Here is a 14,897-nt window from a genome sequence, read left to right on the forward strand (position 1 = left end):
TCTATCTATCTGTCTATCTGTCTATCTATCTATCTATCTATCTATCTATCTATCTATCTATCTATCTATCTATCTATCTATCTATCTATCTATCTATCTATCTATCTATCTATCTATCTATCTATCTATCTATCTATCTATCTATCTATCTATCTATCTATCTATCTGACTGACTGACTGACTGACTGACTGGCTGAGCTTCCTTTGAGAAAAATAGCAGACCACCTTTTTTAAATTTGGTCGTCAGCTGGTAGTTACACTAATAAATTACAACATAAATCACACACCATAGTTGTCTGACCAAATATAGTCAGCTTTTTTATTTTTAATAAGTGTTTCAGTTGTGAATAGACTTGTTCACAAATTACAAGTGAAACAATGTCTCTCTATAGAATGACCAATTTAATGTCACATGTAATCGCAAAACACAATACACACAATCTGATACAGGTTTATTTTACTTTAAGTCCCATTCATAAATTACACAAACATACATTTTTGTATTCAATTTTTGCATTTTGTATTAAAATATACCATTTTGTTTGTCTTCTCTGTTAGAACACTTTGTTCTATTAGGTTACATATACTTTAGTTATATCCAAGGACACATTCCCTCAAAACTATAAACACAAGCGAAAGCTTCAAAATCAATTGTGTGGTGCTTTTTTGTGTTTGTATATCAATTAAACACTTATTATAAAGTACAAATCACATTTATTTTTCATCAACATCTGTTCTCTGCTCTAACAATTTTACAGTTAAGATAATACCGAATGCGTTGTTGAATCCTGGCAAGTTTCCGATCAAAAATATTCACAAGTCAGCTACCTCCATTGTTTAAAGTTATAGAGGGCATAGAGATTGCTCTATATTTAATACATTTCACCCTCAATAGTAAAGGACATGTTTAGCGATAGTAGTAAGGATCTGAAAGTGTGGGTTGTGTGTGTGTGTGTGTGTGTGTGTGTGTGTGTGTGTGTGTGTGTGTGTGTGTGTGTGTGTGTGTGTGTGTGTATGTGTGTGTGTGTGTGTGTGTGTGTGTGTGTGTGTGTGTGGGACAGCGAGGGGAGAACAACTAACAGTTAGACAGAAACACAGCAGCACTACACCAAAACATCTGCACTGTGGCACACCTACATTTACATTCCCCCTCTTCCTCATCGACAGCCCCTCACCCAAACCTTCCACAACCATACACCCACCCGCCCTCCATCCCACAATCCCACCATCCCACAATCCCACAAACCCATTCATGCCACCAAACTTTCCTCACCCAACTCACACCCATACAGCCTTCATACCCCCCACAACCATCCACACCCCTACACACCCCTCCCATCAAGTACCCCTCAACCCAACCCATTCTGTCCACACATGTATACCCATCTGTACACCACACTCTCTCCCTTCACCCACTAACATAATGTGACATTATGTCTCTGTTCATACACCCTCAATACCTGTGATCTGGACTTTGCATTGCTGCAAAAACATTCCAACAACCTTACCTCTATTAGATTTATTAATTACACCATGCACTTTACTGGACATAGCACTTTATGGGGTTTTCTAGGGGTATTTATGGGGGGTTAAATTAGGTACAAAGACATGGGTACTTTAACTTAATTTATGGGGACATATATTGATAAGGCAAATGGGTGAACTTAAAACTATATGCCTGTCTGTTTTTGCTCTAACAACATTTCGTTGTTATCCTGTAACAATGACAAAATAAATAAACTGAAACTGAAACTGAAACAGTGTGACTCCAACCCATAACCCACTCACTAACATCCCCTACGCCCAGCCATGCACTCACTAACAGCCATGCACTCACTAACACCCATGCACTAACTGGATGTTAGTGAGTGCATGAGTAGACATAGGGGATGTTAGTGATGGGTGGGCGTAGGGGATGTTAGTGAGTGCATGAGTGGGCGTAGGGGATGTTAGTGAGTGCATGAGTAGACATAGGGGATGTTAGTGAGTGCATGGGTGGGCGTAGGGGATGTTAGTGAGTGCATGGGTGGGCGTAGGGGATGTTAGTGAGTGCATGAGTAGACATAGGGGATGTTAGTGAGTGCATGAGTAGACATAGGGGATGTTAGTGAGTGCATGAGAAGACATAGGGGATGTTAGTGAGTGCATGAGAAGACATAGGGGATGTTAGTGAGTGCATGGGTGGGCGTAGGGGATGTTAGTGAGTGCATGGGTGGGCGTAGGGGATGTTAGTGAGTGCATGAGTAGACATAGGGGATGTTAGTGAGTGCATGGGTAGACATAGGGGATGTTAGTGAGTCCATGAGTAGACATAGGGGATGTTAGTGAGTGCATGGGTGGGCGTAGGGGATGTTAGTGAGTGCATGAGTAGACATAGGGGGTAGGGGATGTTAGTGAGTGCATGGGTAGACATAGGGGGTAGGGGATGTTAGTGAGTGCATGGGTAGACATAGGGGATGTTAGTGAGTGCATGAGTAGACATAGGGGGTAGGGGATGTTAGTGAGTGCATGAGTAGACATAGGGGGTAGGGGATGTTAGTGAGTGCATGGGTTGACATGGGGGGTAGGGGATGTTAGTGAGTGCATGAGTAGACATAGGGGATGTTAGTGAGTGCATGAGTAGACATAGGGGGTAGGGGATGTTAGTGAGTGCATGAGTAGACATAGGGGGTAGGGGATGTTAGTGAGTGCATGAGTAGACATAGGGGGTAGGGGATGTTAGTGAGTGCATGAGTAGACATAGGGGGTAGGGGATGTTAGTGAGTGCAGGAGTAGACATATGGGGTAGGGGATGTTAGGGGGTAGGGGATGTTAGTGAGTGCATGGGTAGACATAGGGGGTAGGGGATGTTAGTGAGTGCATGGGTAGACATAGGGGATGTTAGTGAGTGCATGAGTAGACATAGGGGGTAGGGGATGTTGGTGAGTGCATGAGTAGACATAGGGGGTAGGAGATGTTAGTGAGTGCATGAGTAGACATAGGGGATGTTAGTGAGTGCATGAGTAGACATAGGGGGTAGGGGATGTTAGTGAGTGCATGGGTAGACATAGGGGGTAGGAGATGTTAGTGAGTGCATGAGTAGACATAGGGGATGTTAGTGAGTGCATGAGTAGACATAGGGGGTAGGGGATGTTAGTGAGTGCATGAGTAGACATAGGGGGTAGGGGATGTTAGTGAGTGCATGAGTAGACATAGGGGGTAGGAGATGTTAGTGAGTGCATGGGTAGACATAGGGGGTAGGGGATGTTAGTGAGTGCATGGGTAGACATAGGGAATGTTAGTGAGTGCATGTGTAGACATAGGGGATGTTAGTGAGTGCATGAGTAGACATAGGGGGTAGGGGATGTTAGTGAGTGCATGAGTAGACATAGGGGGTAGGGGATGTTAGTGAGTGCATGAGTAGACATAGGGGGTAGGGGATGTTAGTGAGTGCATGGGTAGACATAGGGGATGTTAGTGAGTGCATGAGTAGACATAGGGGGTAGGGGATGTTAGTGAGTGCATGGGTAGACATAGGGGATGTTAGTGAGTGCATGAGTAGACATAGGGGGTAGGGGATGTTAGTGAGTGCATGAGTAGACATAGGGGATGTTAGTGAGTGCATGGGTAGACATAGGGGATGTTAGTGAGTGCATGAGTAGACATAGGGGGTAGGGGATGTTAGTGAGTGCATGGGTAGACATAGGGGATGTTAGTGAGTGCATGAGTAGACATAGGGGGTAGGGGATGTTAGTGAGTGCATGAGTAGACATAGGGGATGTTAGTGAGTGCATGAGTAGACATAGGGGGTAGGGGATGTTAGTGAGTGCATGAGTAGACATAGGGGATGTTAGTGAGTGCATGAGTAGACATAGGGGATGTTAGTGAGTGCATGAGTAGACATAGGGGGTAGGGGATGTTAGTGAGTGCATGGGTAGACATAGGGGGTAGGGGATGTTAGTGAGTGCATGGGTAGACATAGGGGATGTTAGTGAGTGCATGAGTAGACAGGGGGTAGGGGATGTTAGTGAGTGCATGAGTAGACATAGGGGGTAGGGGATGTTAGTGAGTGCATGGGTAGACATAGGGGATGTTAGTGAGTGCATGAGTAGACATAGGGGATGTTAGTGAGTGCATGAGTAGACATAGGGGGTAGGGGATGTTAGTGAGTGCATGAGTAGACATAGGGGATGTTAGTGAGTGCATGGGTAGACATAGGGGGTAGGGGATGTTAGTGAGTGCATGAGTAGACATAGGGGATGTTAGTGAGTGCATGAGTAGACATAGGGGGTAGGGGATGTTAGTGAGTGCATGAGTAGACATAGGGGATGTTAGTGAGTGCATGAGTAGACATAGGGGATGTTAGTGAGTGCATGAGTAGACATAGGGGGTAGGGGATGTTAGTGAGTGCATGGGTAGACATAGGGGGTAGGGGATGTTAGTGAGTGCATGGGTAGACATAGGGGATGTTAGTGAGTGCATGAGTAGACATAGGGGGTAGGGGATGTTACTGAGTGCATGAGTAGACATAGGGGGTAGGGGATGTTAGTGAGTGCATGGGTAGACATAGGGGGTAGGGGATGTTAGTGAGTGCATGAGTAGACATAGGGGATGTTAGTGAGTGCATGAGTAGACATAGGGGGTAGGGGATGTTAGTGAGTGCATGAGTAGACATAGGGGGTAGGGGATGTTAGTGAGTGCATGAGTAGACATAGGGGGTAGGGGATGTTAGTGAGTGCATGGGTAGACATAGGGGGTAGGGGATGTTAGTGAGTGCATGGGTAGACATAGGGGATGTTAGTGAGTGCATGAGTAGACATAGGGGGTAGGGGATGTTAGTGAGTGCATGAGTAGACATAGGGGGTAGGGGATGTTAGTGAGTGCATGGGTAGACATAGGGGGTAGGGGATGTTAGTGAGTGCATGAGTAGACATAGGGGGTAGGGGATGTTAGTGAGTGCATGAGTAGACATAGGGGGTAGGGGATGTTAGTGAGTGCATGAGTAGACATAGGGGATGTTAGTGAGTGCATGAGTAGACATAGGGGGTAGGGGATGTTAGTGAGTGCATGGGTAGACATAGGGGATGTTAGTGAGTGCATGTGTAGACATAGGGGATGTTAGTGAGTGCATGAGTAGACATAGGGGGTAGGGGATGTTAGTGAGTGCATGAGTAGACATAGGGGGTAGGGGATGTTAGTGAGTGCATGAGTAGACATAGGGGGTAGGGGATGTTAGTGAGTGCATGGGTAGACATAGGGGATGTTAGTGAGTGCATGAGTAGACATAGGGGGTAGGGGATGTTAGTGAGTGCATGGGTAGACATAGGGGATGTTAGTGAGTGCATGAGTAGACATAGGGGGTAGGGGATGTTAGTGAGTGCATGAGTAGACATAGGGGGTAGGGGATGTTAGTGAGTGCATGGGTAGACATAGGGGGTAGGGGATGTTAGTGAGTGCATGAGTAGACATAGGGGATGTTAGTGAGTGCATCAGTAGACATAGGGGGTAGGGGATGTTAGTGAGTGCATGAGTAGATATTGGGGGTAGGGGATGTTAGTGAGTGCATGAGTAGACATAGGGGGTAGGGGATGTTAGTGAGTGCATGGGTAGACATAGGGGATGTTAGTGAGTGCATGTGTAGACATAGGGGATGTTAGTGAGTGCATGAGTAGACATAGGGGGTAGGGGATGTTAGTGAGTGCATGAGTAGACATAGGGGGTAGGGGATGTTAGTGAGTGCATGAGTAGACATAGGGGATGTTAGTGAGTGCATGAGTAGACATAGGGGATGTTAGTGAGTGCATGAGTAGACATAGGGGGTAGGGGATGTTAGTGAGTGCATGAGTAGACAGGGGATGTTAGTGAGTGCATGAGTAGACATAGGGGGTAGGGGATGTTAGTGAGTGCATGAGTAGACATAGGGGGTAGGGGATGTTAGTGAGTGCATGGGTGGGCGTAGGGGATGTTAGTGAGTGCATGAGTAGACATAGGGGGTAGGGGATGTTAGTGAGTGCATGGGTGGGCGTAGGGGATGTTAGTGAGTGCATGGGTAGACATAGGGGGTAGGGGATGTTAGTGAGTGCATGAGTAGACATAGGGGTAGGGGATGTTAGTGAGTGCATGGGTGGGCGTAGGGGATGTTAGTGAGTGCATGGGTAGACATAGGGGGTAGGGGATGTTAGTGAGTGCATGAGTAGACATAGGGGGTAGGGGATGTTAGTGAGTGCATGAGTAGACATAGGGGGTAGGGGATGTTAGTTAGTGCATGGGTGGGCGTAGGGGATGTTAGTGAGTTGTAATAGTTTATCACGATTAATACCGTTCCAAATTATTTTACGTCCTACCTGGATATATAAATAATCCCGCGGTAACTAAAGAGCCTATCCTTTAGTCGTGCTATTAAGAGTTAGGTGAATAGTCTCTACAAATTCGTATTTTATTATAAAGATAATAAGGATTATAAATATAATAAATTTACTCTTCGTAGTATAAATCTACCTTTTTAGGTACTCTTCAACCGTGTTCGCTCTACAACAATAACCCTGTTGTAAGCTGCCTCTTTGGCTAGGCTATCAATCAATCAAAAGCACACACTGATTATTCATATATCAGAAATAATGCTTACCCTCCTGTCGTGTCTCTCAGTTAGGATCTCCCTGATCCAGAGGAAAGAAGGAGGCAAGTACTCAAGAATCCAAGGTCCAGACAAGATGATTTAGAATAAATGTTTAACAATATTTATTAAAAGAATCAAAATTGAAAAGAACACTTGTTACAGATTATCATAGAGTACTGAACTAACAGAGAAATGCTAGCTAGGCTTAAAAGCTTCTTGCTGTCCAGATTGCAGGGGTTCTGGATTGTAGGTTGCAAGGAAGAGCAATTTGATTTCGTCCAGGTCTCTTCTTTTATAGTCCGAATTGAGAAATCTTCGTCATATTTACTATGAGGCACATGACTGCACGGGTCTTATGATGACTGTCCAATCATCAGTTTGCTCTCCGAAGATACAACAGTTCCTTTGTATTGGTGGACAAAGACCCTTGTCACTGTTCCCTCATGTGACTTGAGAAAACCAGCTATGGACAAAAACTCTTTATTCAAAATCATATTTTTAGATAGTCATGTGTTTTAACAAACCAGCTAGTTCGCTGGGAATACCCTTGGTTATAGGCTTCTTATTGTGACCCTTCCTTCTCTGACGTCGAGTCTGAAGTGTAGGTGAAGTGAGTGAAATGTCACCCGCAGATGGACCTCCCTCAAAACCCTCAACAGAGTGCATGAGTAGACATAGGGGGTAGGGGATGTTAGTGAGTGCATGGGTGGGCGTAGGGGATGTTAGTGAGTGCATGGGTAGACATAGGGGGTAGGGGATGTTAGTGAGTGCATGAGTAGATATTGGGGGTAGGGGATGTTAGTGAGTGCATGAGTAGACATAGGGGGTAGGGGATGTTAGTGAGTGCATGGGTAGACATAGGGGATGTTAGTGAGTGCATGTGTAGACATAGGGGATGTTAGTGAGTGCATGAGTAGACATAGGGGGTAGGGGATGTTAGTGAGTGCATGAGTAGACATAGGGGGTAGGGGATGTTAGTGAGTGCATGAGTAGACATAGGGGATGTTAGTGAGTGCATGAGTAGACATAGGGGATGTTAGTGAGTGCATGAGTAGACATAGGGGGTAGGGGATGTTAGTGAGTGCATGAGTAGACAGGGGATGTTAGTGAGTGCATGAGTAGACATAGGGGGTAGGGGATGTTAGTGAGTGCATGAGTAGACATAGGGGGTAGGGGATGTTAGTGAGTGCATGGGTGGGCGTAGGGGATGTTAGTGAGTGCATGAGTAGACATAGGGGGTAGGGGATGTTAGTGAGTGCATGGGTGGGCGTAGGGGATGTTAGTGAGTGCATGGGTAGACATAGGGGGTAGGGGATGTTAGTGAGTGCATGAGTAGACATAGGGGTAGGGGATGTTAGTGAGTGCATGGGTGGGCGTAGGGGATGTTAGTGAGTGCATGGGTAGACATAGGGGGTAGGGGATGTTAGTGAGTGCATGAGTAGACATAGGGGGTAGGGGATGTTAGTGAGTGCATGAGTAGACATAGGGGGTAGGGGATGTTAGTTAGTGCATGGGTGGGCGTAGGGGATGTTAGTGAGTTGTAATAGTTTATCACGATTAATACCGTTCCAAATTATTTTACGTCCTACCTGGATATATAAATAATCCCGCGGTAACTAAAGAGCCTATCCTTTAGTCGTGCTATTAAGAGTTAGGTGAATAGTCTCTACAAATTCGTATTTTATTATAAAGATAATAAGGATTATAAATATAATAAATTTACTCTTCGTAGTATAAATCTACCTTTTTAGGTACTCTTCAACCGTGTTCGCTCTACAACAATAACCCTGTTGTAAGCTGCCTCTTTGGCTAGGCTATCAATCAATCAAAAGCACACACTGATTATTCATATATCAGAAATAATGCTTACCCTCCTGTCGTGTCTCTCAGTTAGGATCTCCCTGATCCAGAGGAAAGAAGGAGGCAAGTACTCAAGAATCCAAGGTCCAGACAAGATGATTTAGAATAAATGTTTAACAATATTTATTAAAAGAATCAAAATTGAAAAGAACACTTGTTACAGATTATCATAGAGTACTGAACTAACAGAGAAATGCTAGCTAGGCTTAAAAGCTTCTTGCTGTCCAGATTGCAGGGGTTCTGGATTGTAGGTTGCAAGGAAGAGCAATTTGATTTCGTCCAGGTCTCTTCTTTTATAGTCCGAATTGAGAAATCTTCGTCATATTTACTATGAGGCACATGACTGCACGGGTCTTATGATGACTGTCCAGTCATCAGTTTGCTCTCCGAAGATACAACAGTTCCTTTGTATTGGTGGACAAAGACCCTTGTCACTGTTCCCTCATGTGACTTGAGAAAACCAGCTATGGACAAAAACTCTTTATTCAAAATCATATTTTTAGATAGTCATGTGTTTTAACAAACCAGCTAGTTCGCTGGGAATACCCTTGGTTATAGGCTTCTTATTGTGACCCTTCCTTCTCTGACGTCGAGTCTGAAGTGTAGGTGAAGTGAGTGAAATGTCACCCGCAGATGGACCTCCCTCAAAACCCTCAACAGAGTGCATGAGTAGACATAGGGGGTAGGGGATGTTAGTGAGTGCATGGGTGGGCGTAGGGGATGTTAGTGAGTGCATGGGTAGACATAGGGGGTAGGGGATGTTAGTGAGTGCATGAGTAGACATAGGGGATGTTAGTGAGTGCATGAGTAGACATAGGGGGTAGGGGATGTTAGTGAGTGCATGGGTGGGCGTAGGGGATGTTAGTGAGTGCATGAGTAGACATAGGGGGTAGGGGATGTTAGTGAGTGCATGGGTAGACATAGGGGGTAGGGGATGTTAGTGAGTGCATGGGTAGACATAGGGGATGTTAGTGAGTGCATGAGTAGACATAGGGGGTAGGGGATGTTAGTGAGTGCATGAGTAGACATAGGGGGTAGGGGATGTTAGTGAGTGCATGGGTAGACATAGGGGGTAGGGGATGTTAGTGAGTGCATGAGTAGACATAGGGGATGTTAGTGAGTGCATGAGTAGACATAGGGGGTAGGGGATGTTAGTGAGTGCATGAGTAGACATTGGGGGTAGGGGATGTTAGTGAGTGCATGAGTAGACATAGGGGGTAGGGGATGTTAGTGAGTGCATGAGTAGACATAGGGGATGTTAGTGAGTGCATGAGTAGACATAGGGGGTAGGGGATGTTAGTGAGTGCATGGGTAGACATAGGGGATGTTAGTGAGTGTATGAGTAGACATAGGGGGTAGGGGATGTTAGTGAGTGCATGGGTAGACATAGGGGATGTTAGTGAGTGCATGAGTAGACATAGGGGATGTTAGTGAGTGCATGAGTAGACATAGGGGGTAGGGGATGTTAGTGAGTGCATGAGTAGACATAGGGGATGTTAGTGAGTGCATGAGTAGACATAGGGGATGTTAGTGAGTGCATGAGTAGACATAGGGGGTAGGGGATGTTAGTGAGTGCATGAGTAGACAGGGGATGTTAGTGAGTGCATGAGTAGACATAGGGGGTAGGGGATGTTAGTGAGTGCATGGGTGGTCGTAGGGGATGTTAGTGAGTGCATGAGTAGACATAGGGGGTAGGGGATGTTAGTGAGTGCATGGGTGGGCGTAGGGGATGTTAGTGAGTGCATGGGTAGACAGGGGGTAGGGGATGTTAGTGAGTGCATGAGTAGACATAGGGGGTAGGGGATGTTAGTGAGTGCATGGGTGGGCGTAGGGGATGTTAGTGAGTGCATGGGTAGACATAGGGGGTAGGGGATGTTAGTGAGTGCATGAGTAGACATAGGGGGTAGGGGATGTTAGTGAGTGCATGAGTAGACATAGGGGGTAGGGGATGTTAGTTAGTGCATGGGTGGGCGTGGGGGATGTTAGTGAGTGCATGAGTAGACATAGGGGGTAGGGGATGTTAGTGAGTGCATGGGTGGGCGTAGGGGATGTTAGTGAGTGCATGGGTAGACATAGGGGGTAGGGGATGTTAGTGAGTGCATGAGTAGACAGGGGATGTTAGTGAGTGCATGAGTAGACATAGGGGGTAGGGGATGTTAGTGAGTGCATGGGTGGGCGTAGGGGATGTTAGTGAGTGCATGAGTAGACATAGGGGGTAGGGGATGTTAGTGAGTGCATGGGTGGGCGTAGGGGATGTTAGTGAGTGCATGAGTAGACATAGGGTATGTTAGTGAGTGCATGAGTAGACATAGGGGGTAGGGGATGTTAGTGAGTGCATGAGTAGACATAGGGGATGTTAGTGAGTGCATGAGTAGACATAGGGGATGTTAGTGAGTGCATGAGTAGACATAGGGTATGTTAGTGAGTGCATGAGTAGACATAGGGTATGTTAGTGAGTGCATGAGTAGACATAGGGGGTAGGGGATGTTAGTGAGTGCATGAGTAGACATAGGGGATGTTAGTGAGTGCATGAGTAGACATAGGGGATGTTAGTGAGTGCATGAGTAGACATAGGGGATGTTAGTGAGTGCATGAGTAGACATAGGGGATGTTAGTGAGTGCATGAGTAGACATAGGGGGTAGGGGATGTTAGTGAGTGCATGAGTAGACATAGGGGATGTTAGTGAGTGCATGAGTAGACATAGGGGGTAGGGGATGTTAGTGAGTGCATGGGTGGGCGTAGGGGATGTTAGTGATTACTGAAGGCGGAACGGTTTGACCAATCAGATGAAAGGCGGCGCCGCCCACGTGTGCAAATGAAATATCGAACCCATAAACCGATTTGTAAACCACAAACAAAAAATGAAAAATCGAGCCAAAATCTCATTTTTCGTTCTTTAAACTAAACTAGAAAACGAATAAACGAGCTGGTTTTCATTTCTCGTTATTCCATTCCAAACAGGAAATCAAATGACCAAAAGATACACGGACCGACATTAAACAGTTTACAAGCTGGGATCAATCTCATTTCTCTTCACCTAGAGAGTGACTTAAATAAAACATTAAAATGCTTTTTACTGCGTCTTGTTGACTGTTATTGTCTTTCTCAAATGAATAGATTAGGGAAGGAGAAGGTACAGCAGAACTGACCAGGGAGATGATCACTAAGACCTTTCCAGACATTATCCAGCTGGTTGGACGATCAATCTATGTTTCAGTCAGTCTTTTAACAGAAAGTGGTAAGACTCAACAGATACTGTACATCTGTATGTTTACATGCCTGTGTGTGATTGTATATGAGAGGCTAATCCTGTGTGTGTGTGTGTGTGTGTGTGTGTGTGTGTGTGTGTGTGTGTGTGTGTGTGTGTGTGTGTGTGTGTGTGTGTGTGTGTGTGTGTGTGTGTGTTTCAGGCAGTGAAATGGTGGAAGCAGAAAGGAGAGGCATTCAGATTGTGACGTCACCGTACACCATCCACTTCAAAAGAACACCACAATTCTTCAAACCTGGGATGCCCTTCAGTGTCTCGGTATGAAACATTGACTAAAAAGTAAACAAGTAAACATCATAAACTATTTAAGTTTGCATGAAATGGAAGTTGCAATAGTTTTTTCTTCCCTATTGTGATGTGCAGTGTGTATATATATATATATTAAATTAATTTAATATATATGTGACGGGTCACTCCATCCTACTGTTGCTGCTACACATCACCACGGACAACCACTTGGATCAGGTTTCTTTATTGCTGGAACACAGTATGACAGTGTGGAATCGTGGGATCAGCAAATAGATCTCGGGACAACAATCCATTATCTCTTTATCTCCAGTGTGTGTAAATGCTATACAAATACAGGAATGTATTTGTGCTAGTTACAAATGTATGTGATACTACTAATGTGGAATAAATCAAATTAGATATCAAGCATATTCACAACAAAAATGCATAACTTGTATGTCTATGAAACAAAATAAACTGTGTGTGATCGTATAGTGGTTTTAGAATATCTAGGCTGAATTATAATCTCTACATACAACATACAGTACATTTCAGCAGTACAATAATGAAACTACTTAATCCATTTTACATTATATTGAAATAACAAAATAAGGAACATTATCATTGCAAACGTGGCACTCGAGCACATGTGTGGCTAATCTCAAGACTACCACGCTGGTCTGCAAGACAGCTAAACTCGATTTGCACACAACAAATAACATTACAATAAAACCATTTACACAACATAAGATTATTACCTGGAACACAGTATGACAGTGTGGAATCGTGGGATCAGCAAATAGATCTCGGGACAACAATCTAAATAGCATGTAAAGCAAGTGACAATTAGCACGCTAGTTCACATGAAAATATGCTTGGTTGCAAATCTCTAAAACAAATCATCAACTAAACTCAAAATAGTTAACTGAAATCATTATAAGTACATTGCGTGACAAAATACGAGACATATGTACTTAGAATTATAAGAAAACATCGATTGTCCCAGACCTCCCAAATTGCGTGACTTACCCATTATCTCTTTATCTCCAGTGTGGGTAAATGCAACGCAAATCCCACAGTCACACTGAATCAAACTGCCCCTAGATGGCGTAGTTGCATCACTTTTAATATAATTTAACTAGCAACTCTTTTTACTCCGTTACATATATATAAATTCTGGGTTCTATAACAGGTTTACGTAACAAATCCTGACCAGACTCCTGCTGAAAATGTGGAAGTGGAGGTCAATCCTGGAGGGGTCAGAGGTCAAACAAGAGCCAATGGCATTGCGAAGGTTACCGTCAACACTCTAGGAGGATCTTCTACACTGCAGATCACTGTAAGACCTGCAAACTCAACTAATGTTCAGTCACTTTCACTAAGAACTGGTGGAAAATAGATCAGTTAACATATGTTGAACAAGCAATGCAGTATACACTACAATACACATCAGAAAACAGTGTATTTGTTCTTTTCAGGCAAAAACCAAAGATCCACAATTAAGTGACAACCAGCAGGCAGTGAAGACGATGACGGCTCTTGCTTACATTCCCAAAGGAGACTCCAAGAATTACTTTCACATCAGCATTTGTGCTGCAGAGCTTCAGATCGGTGATCAAATGACAGTCAATCTCAACACTGGACAAAGTCCAGGAGTCAAAGATCAAGATTACACATACATGGTAAAGATTATGGTTATTTCTAAATAAAGCTGCACCACAAATGTATTTATTATGTCAATACTTGATTAACTACGACAGCTTGTGTTTGAAACCATATTATGAATATCATAAATACTGTTAACTCATCCTCCTCATTTACAGATCTTAAGTAAAGGTCAGATTGTTAAAGCAGACAGGTTTAAGAGGAGAGGACAAGCTCTAGTGTCTCTGTCTTTACCTGTAACCAGAGACATGGTGCCGTCCTTCCGCTTTGTGGCTTATTATCATGTGGGCTCGTCTGAGGTGGTGTCTGATTCAGTCTGGGTCGACGTGAAGGACACGTGCATGGGAACGGTGGGTCAACCATCACAAGAAATGATTGATATGCTCATCAACTAGATCTGATTCAGTGTCTCTCGTTTTAACAGCTCAAGCTTCAGGTGAAGGACAAGAGGAATACCTTTGGCACAGCAGATAAGGTCAGGCTGCAGATATCTGGAGATCCTGGAGCTAGAGTTGGGCTGGTGGTGGTTGACAAGGCTGTGCATGTCCTAAACAAGAACAGACTCACTCAGACTCAGGTGAAGGACCTTCTTCAGACGTCATGGCACAATCAGCTCTGATTAAACCGCATGTAACTGGTGTCTTTTTGCACCTCTAGATCTGGGACGTCATAGAGAAGCATGACACCGGCTGTACGGCAGGAGGTGGAAGGGACAGTATGGGGGTTTTCAGTGATTCAGGTCTGATGTTTGAGTCCAGCACTGCAGGAGGAACCAACACCAGAACAAGTATATATGTATATTTGTAATTTCTTCAATTTTAATAAAAATACCAGTATATTTTATTTTTATATTTCACTAAAATGAATCCATCGGGGCAGTGTCCATGAACATACAATTAAAAAAAAAATTCTACAGATTTATGAATGTCTCCAGTGTCTATTATGTTAACTAATTTAAGTTGGTATAATCGGCGCTGGAAAAGCACTGCATCAAGTTCAATTGTAGTGAATTCCCTCTCACACATTAGAGCGCCATATGCTAATTTCATTCTAATTAAATTCCCTCTAGCGCCGGAGTGTCCCGTCCTTTCAAAGAGAAGACGGAGATCACCGGGTGAGAATCTGCTTTTATGATTCGACCCTTTTAAAGATTAAACATGTTTTTAAAGTTCATCTCTGCTGTTAAATATGTTGTTTATCTGTCATTGTGGCTTGAATGAACCCTATTGGAAAGGTTTACATAAATTAACATAATCTTGAGGATTATCAGAACATGCTAA

The 14,897-nt window shown here is 44.1% G+C and overlaps 2 protein-coding genes across 4 annotated transcripts in view; one reads left to right on the forward strand and one right to left on the reverse strand.

The window, feature by feature from the left end:
• The window catches only part of LOC309493862 (complement C3-like), a 217,148-nt gene that overhangs the window by 167,508 nt on the left and 34,743 nt on the right, over nucleotides 1–14,897 (reverse strand). The window lies entirely within an intron of this gene.
• Nucleotides 1–14,897, forward strand: part of LOC309493660 (complement C3-like) — a 32,973-nt gene that overhangs the window by 10,395 nt on the left and 7,681 nt on the right. For both annotated transcript variants that reach the window (XM_082162845.1, XM_082162846.1), the window contains exons 9-16: nucleotides 11,574–11,694; nucleotides 11,867–11,982; nucleotides 13,145–13,291; nucleotides 13,431–13,634; nucleotides 13,776–13,967; nucleotides 14,042–14,194; nucleotides 14,275–14,404; nucleotides 14,687–14,731. In XM_082162845.1, coding sequence (XP_082018971.1) covers nucleotides 11,574–11,694; nucleotides 11,867–11,982; nucleotides 13,145–13,291; nucleotides 13,431–13,634; nucleotides 13,776–13,967; nucleotides 14,042–14,194; nucleotides 14,275–14,404; nucleotides 14,687–14,731 — 1,108 coding nt within the window. The remainder of the gene's footprint in view (nucleotides 1–11,573; nucleotides 11,695–11,866; nucleotides 11,983–13,144; nucleotides 13,292–13,430; nucleotides 13,635–13,775; nucleotides 13,968–14,041; nucleotides 14,195–14,274; nucleotides 14,405–14,686; nucleotides 14,732–14,897) is intronic.

Source organism: Leuciscus leuciscus (genome assembly GCF_965113295.1).
Source record: "Leuciscus leuciscus genome assembly, chromosome: 3".
In the NCBI taxonomy this organism is placed as follows: domain Eukaryota; kingdom Metazoa; phylum Chordata; class Actinopteri; order Cypriniformes; family Leuciscidae; genus Leuciscus; species Leuciscus leuciscus.